This window comes from Sciurus carolinensis, chromosome 1 (genome assembly GCF_902686445.1).
Source record: "Sciurus carolinensis chromosome 1, mSciCar1.2, whole genome shotgun sequence".
In the NCBI taxonomy this organism is placed as follows: domain Eukaryota; kingdom Metazoa; phylum Chordata; class Mammalia; order Rodentia; family Sciuridae; genus Sciurus; species Sciurus carolinensis.
Window position 1 is genome coordinate 80944189 of NC_062213.1, and position 4868 is coordinate 80949056.

The 4868-nt window shown below is 47.5% G+C and overlaps 1 protein-coding gene across 1 annotated transcript; it reads right to left on the minus strand.

The window, feature by feature from the left end:
- Window positions 1-2625: 2625 nt before the first annotated feature.
- Window positions 2626-3618, minus strand: Npbwr1 (neuropeptides B and W receptor 1). The gene has a single exon (XM_047551946.1). The coding sequence runs from the start codon at window positions 3616-3618 to the stop codon at window positions 2626-2628; it is 993 nt and encodes a 330-aa protein (XP_047407902.1).
- Window positions 3619-4868: the final 1250 nt, after the last annotated feature.

Genomic DNA, 4868 nt, shown 5'->3' on the forward strand with positions numbered 1-4868 from the left:
TTTTGCAAGACTTATTTGCATATTTATTCTACCTATTACCTAATGCATAAAGAGGAAGTCTATAGACATACAGTCTCAACTGCTACATACTCCTATGAAGGCTAATAGCCTAGAGCTGACACAATAGTTCATCCAGTGATTTACAAAACCAGGGTGAAACTGAACTGAGTCTTATTTAATCCCACATGCATACTAGGCTGCCAATCCATGACTTGCTACATCAATGCCAGGCCTTGTGTTTTTCTAACAGTCATTTCCATAGATCCCAAGACAGCTCCAGGTCCATCTATGGTAGGGATGATGCAACGGACAGATGGATCACTTGAGTAGCCCTCTGATGTGTTACTCAGTTTCATGAAGACAGTTGAAGTTTCAAATCCAGATGATCTAGATTGTGTTTGTGGCCAAATGTCCACTTCATTCTTTGTAGATAATGTAGAAGTTACTCTAAGTTTAAAACTTTAATTTTGAAAAATTACAGAGGACTCATAAAAGAATTTTGAGTTTTAAAGAAAATTTGTAGAATGTTTCCTTGAAATCTGAAAGATAGTAACAAGGATTCCAAGAGGCCTCTGAAGGCCACCATCAGAGTTCTGTTGAACTGCCATGAAAGTCACTATCCAAAATGCATTAGAGATGCGAAACTTCAGACTGAACAATTTACTATTATTTACACCCATAGCAGTAAGTCTCTAAATTGATACTTTCTAATCTGATATGTATGAATTATCTCAATGTTCCTAATAACTTTTAAGACATAAGGAACAAATTCTCATTCATCAAAATTATGAGGTTTTCCTTCCCCCACCCAAGGTAGATTATTTATCTTTCATATATTTTTAAAAGGTATTTTGAACTCAAATAATTGAGAAATTGATTTAAAGTATCCATCAAACTAGGCAAACAAAACTTGCTGGCAATACACTTTCTTTCTTACATGTAATTAGAAATTTTCATTCCTGTTTGGTATTCATTCTAAAGAACAATACCTTTTAAAACTCTGTCATGGATTATCAGAGTCTGGCTAATTTTACCTCATTTCTGAGATGTAAACTACAGATAACTAGCCAAACCCAAGGATCATCCTCTCTCTTACTCTGCTTTTGTCTTCCATAAGTAGAAATATAAGTAAGTAGCTTCTGGCGATCTTACTATGAAACCAAAACCAGATACTCACCAAGTTTGCACGAATTACTACAAGGTACTGTCTGGGACTAAGGAATAAGGTACAGGTAATCCACAACCTCTATAGAATGAAGAAAGATGTCCTATCAAGGGAAATCTGAGACTGTCAATCCTCTGTTTACTTACTTTCCCTAGAGGAAAGTCGAGAAGAATGTGAGGAAAAACAGAACAAAGGAGGAAACAGATTGCAGATCACATTTCTGATTTTTTTTTCTATCCTTAAAGTCACTTGTGAGATAAGGAGATATATATATTATACATATATATAAATAATTAAAACAGTTCTCTGTCCAGAAAAAGCAGTATTAATATAAACAATTACAATGAACTGGTTCAAGGCATATTGGACCAATTGGAGCAAAGGGATATGGGGCCGTTTAAGCCCTTGACAGAAAGCAGTGATGACCAGCGTGTAAAGAACCATTAGTAGGTGCGCTACACTGCAAATACAGAGTTCAGGACGCTCACTGCTGGGCATCTGGATCCTCAAGGGGGCACTGAAACCTTGCTCCCCTGCGACTCCTCCCGGTCCTGACTAGTACCAGGGCTAAGTGGGGTTCCCGCTGAGCGACAGTCAAGGAATGTTTTCGTGGTTGGAACTCCAAAAGGCAAAGATGAAGCACTGAAACAAGGAGTTGGAATCACTACTCGTAGCAGTCACCGCCAGACTCCAGGATTCTTCATCCCATATCACTCCTCGATGAGAACAAGACCCACCACACACTCACACAGGCAACACCCACACCGTGTACCAGTAGTTGTTTCCGTTTTTCCCAAAAGAAGAAACCTGGTGTCCCTGGCTGCTTTTCTCATTTCAGAGGGCTGGGCGCGGAACGCGCAGGCCTTAACCCTAGTCCCCAAAGTTTAAAGCTGAAAATAAGCGACCAAGACAGGATGTTCGCCAGAGTGAGCAAAAAGGGAAAAAAAAAAAAAAAAAAAAAAAAGCAGAGACAGCTGCAGAAGGCGAGCGCCGAGCCAACGCCTGGGGGAGCCAGCTACATCCTCCTGCCGGGCCTCTATTCTGGAGGGCGTGGATGGCCCCTCCTCGGTTTGCAAATCGCTCCGGCCCAGAGCTTGGGGGAGAGAAAGAGGGGTCGGTTTTTAGCAATACCACCCTTCTCCTCTACCCTAATTGTTCGCTGTGCCAACCTCTGGTGTCGATCCCTGCGCTTTTGCATTAGGAAGTGGTCAGTATGCGTTCTCCAGTGCAGTGGTCCTCATAATCAGCATCACCTGAAGGATTGGTAAACTTACACTGTGGACGCAGCCAGTATGCTTCCTAGTCATTAGGTCTTGGGTAGGGCCTGAGAATCTACATCTCTAGCTAGTTTCCCTGGTACTCCCAGAGAACCTATCGGGGACCAAATCTTCAAGTTTCTGAACCCACAGGAGCTAGCAGGGCTGGTGGGGAAACTGCACTGATGATCCCCGGCAGAGTCATCAGGGGTCTGCGCGGCACACCATAAGCTGGCGGAGGCTCTTACGAAAGCTGTCGTCCAGGAAAGCGTAGAGGAAAGGGTTGAGGCAGCTGTTGGCATAGCTCAAACTAGTGATGAAGTAAGAGATGGCGATGACAAGAGGCGTCTGCGGGAGGTCGGTGGTGAGCGCCACCACGGTGCTCAGGTGGTAGGGCGTCCAGCAGAGGAGGCATACGGCCAGGATCGCCACCACCAGGAAGGTCACTCGCTTCTTCGCGCGGTCCAAAGCCTTGGCATGACTGTCGAGCCGAATAGCACGCAGTCGGCACAGCAGGGTGATGTAGAGGGCGCAGATGGTGGACACTGGGATAGCAAAGCCCAGCACGAACGTGTAGAGGCGACTCGCCCGCCACCAAAAGGCCTCGGGCTGTGGGAAAACCAGCACGCACTGGCGCCTGCCCTGCTCCTCGTCGAGCCTGGCGAAGACCGCGAAGGGCAGCACCACAAGCGTGACGAGCCCCCACACCGCCAGGCTCACAGCGCGTGCAGCGGCGTAAGTGCGACCAGCCACTCGGCGCGACTCAGCGGTAGCCAGTACTACCAGATAGCGGTCGGCGCTCATGACCATGAGAAAGTACAGACTGGAGAACGTGTTGTATTGGTCGATGACCACTATGAACTTGCACATGAGCTCCCCGAAAGGCCACTGGCGCAGCAGGAAGTCGGCGATATTGATGGGCAGAACCAGTGTGAAGAGTTCGTCGGCGATCGCCAGGTTAAGGATGAACAGGTTGGTGACAGTCTTCATGCGGGGCGCCCGCAACAGCACGTACAGCACAGCAGAGTTGCCAGCCAGCCCCACAACGCAGATCACCGCGTAGACAACCGGCACCGCCACAGCTAGCGACTGTGGTAGAGGCAGAGGCGCGGGACTGGACGCATTGGGACATCCCAGCCCCGGACCCCAGCACGACGCGTTGGCCCCGCGGAGTTCCAAGAATGACACGTTGTACATCTTGTCAAGAGCAGGACAGCCAGAGACCCCGAGTCTCCCACAGCCAACCCTCGCGCCTTCGCGGCGCGGAAACCCGCGTTGGCACAAACCTGCACCCGGACCTTCACTGCTGCTCTCCAAGCCCCTCTCTGGTTTTCCAGGGGAGGGGCGTTTCTTGGCACCCACCAGATCACTGCCACTGCGGGCTCCCAGGGATGGAAAACTGAAATGAAAACACAGGTTAGACTCATCGACGTACAGCTATAGCTAGAAGCTGGGAGCCGAGGTGGGGACCGCGCAGCGCACCAAACCCGCCCCCAAGTGAGAGTTGCCTATTGAAATCTCATTCCAACCAATTGAATACATCAAAGTGCTACAGAGAAAAAGTCTTTATTCTTCATAGAAAAATGCAAGCCCATCCCCCCTGTTTTAGGTATTTTAGAACACCCCTGGTACACCCGGCTCACCCCACGGAATTCTGCAGAAGCATGCATAAGTCCCCCTTAGTTCCAAGAGCCGTTGGTAAAAGCAATCTCAACAGCGATCTTTACCTTACCTGGTTAGCCCAGAAACAGTCTGCCTTTCCTGGAGAGGTCCAGACCAGAGCCCGTCGGCTGTGGGAGGAGGCTGTGGCGCCCGACCGCTGGGTATGTGTCTCCTGGCATCCCCTGGGAGGCAGCAGCTCCTCTGCGTGTCCCTCCCCAGCGCCTGGAAGTGTGGGGGCCCGTGCAGCGGCTGCCACAGGCCTTCAGTGACACGACTGCCAGTCCCCCTCCCACCCACCCCCCACCATTCTTAGTAAAAATCCCTTGGAACTAGCAGAAAAAGCATTCCTCAAAAATATAAGGGATTGTTTTGTTCCTCTGGAAGTGTAACCGCACTCCATCTGAAATAATAAAAAGCTTTCCTGTTAAGAATCGAATTTAAGAAAAATAAAGTTAAGGTGTTAATGGTCTATTTTAAAGTAGAACAATGCGGCCAAGGCTCCCAAAGGGACTAATGTAATTTGGAATTTGCAATTACATGCATACCATGTTGCTATGCAGTAGGGGAAAGTGCATGCAATTTTAAAATGAAAAAAAAAAAAAAACTCGTTTTCTAATACTCAGAGTCTTCAAAAGTTACGGGTGTTAGTGTCAAGTAATAGTCCATTACTTGACATACTTTCACATTCTCTAAAAATACACTTGTGAAGACTCGATTAATAAAGAAAAACTGTTTCAAAAGCGTTTTAGGACACCAGGTGACTTAATGCCTGTTTCTTAAAATGT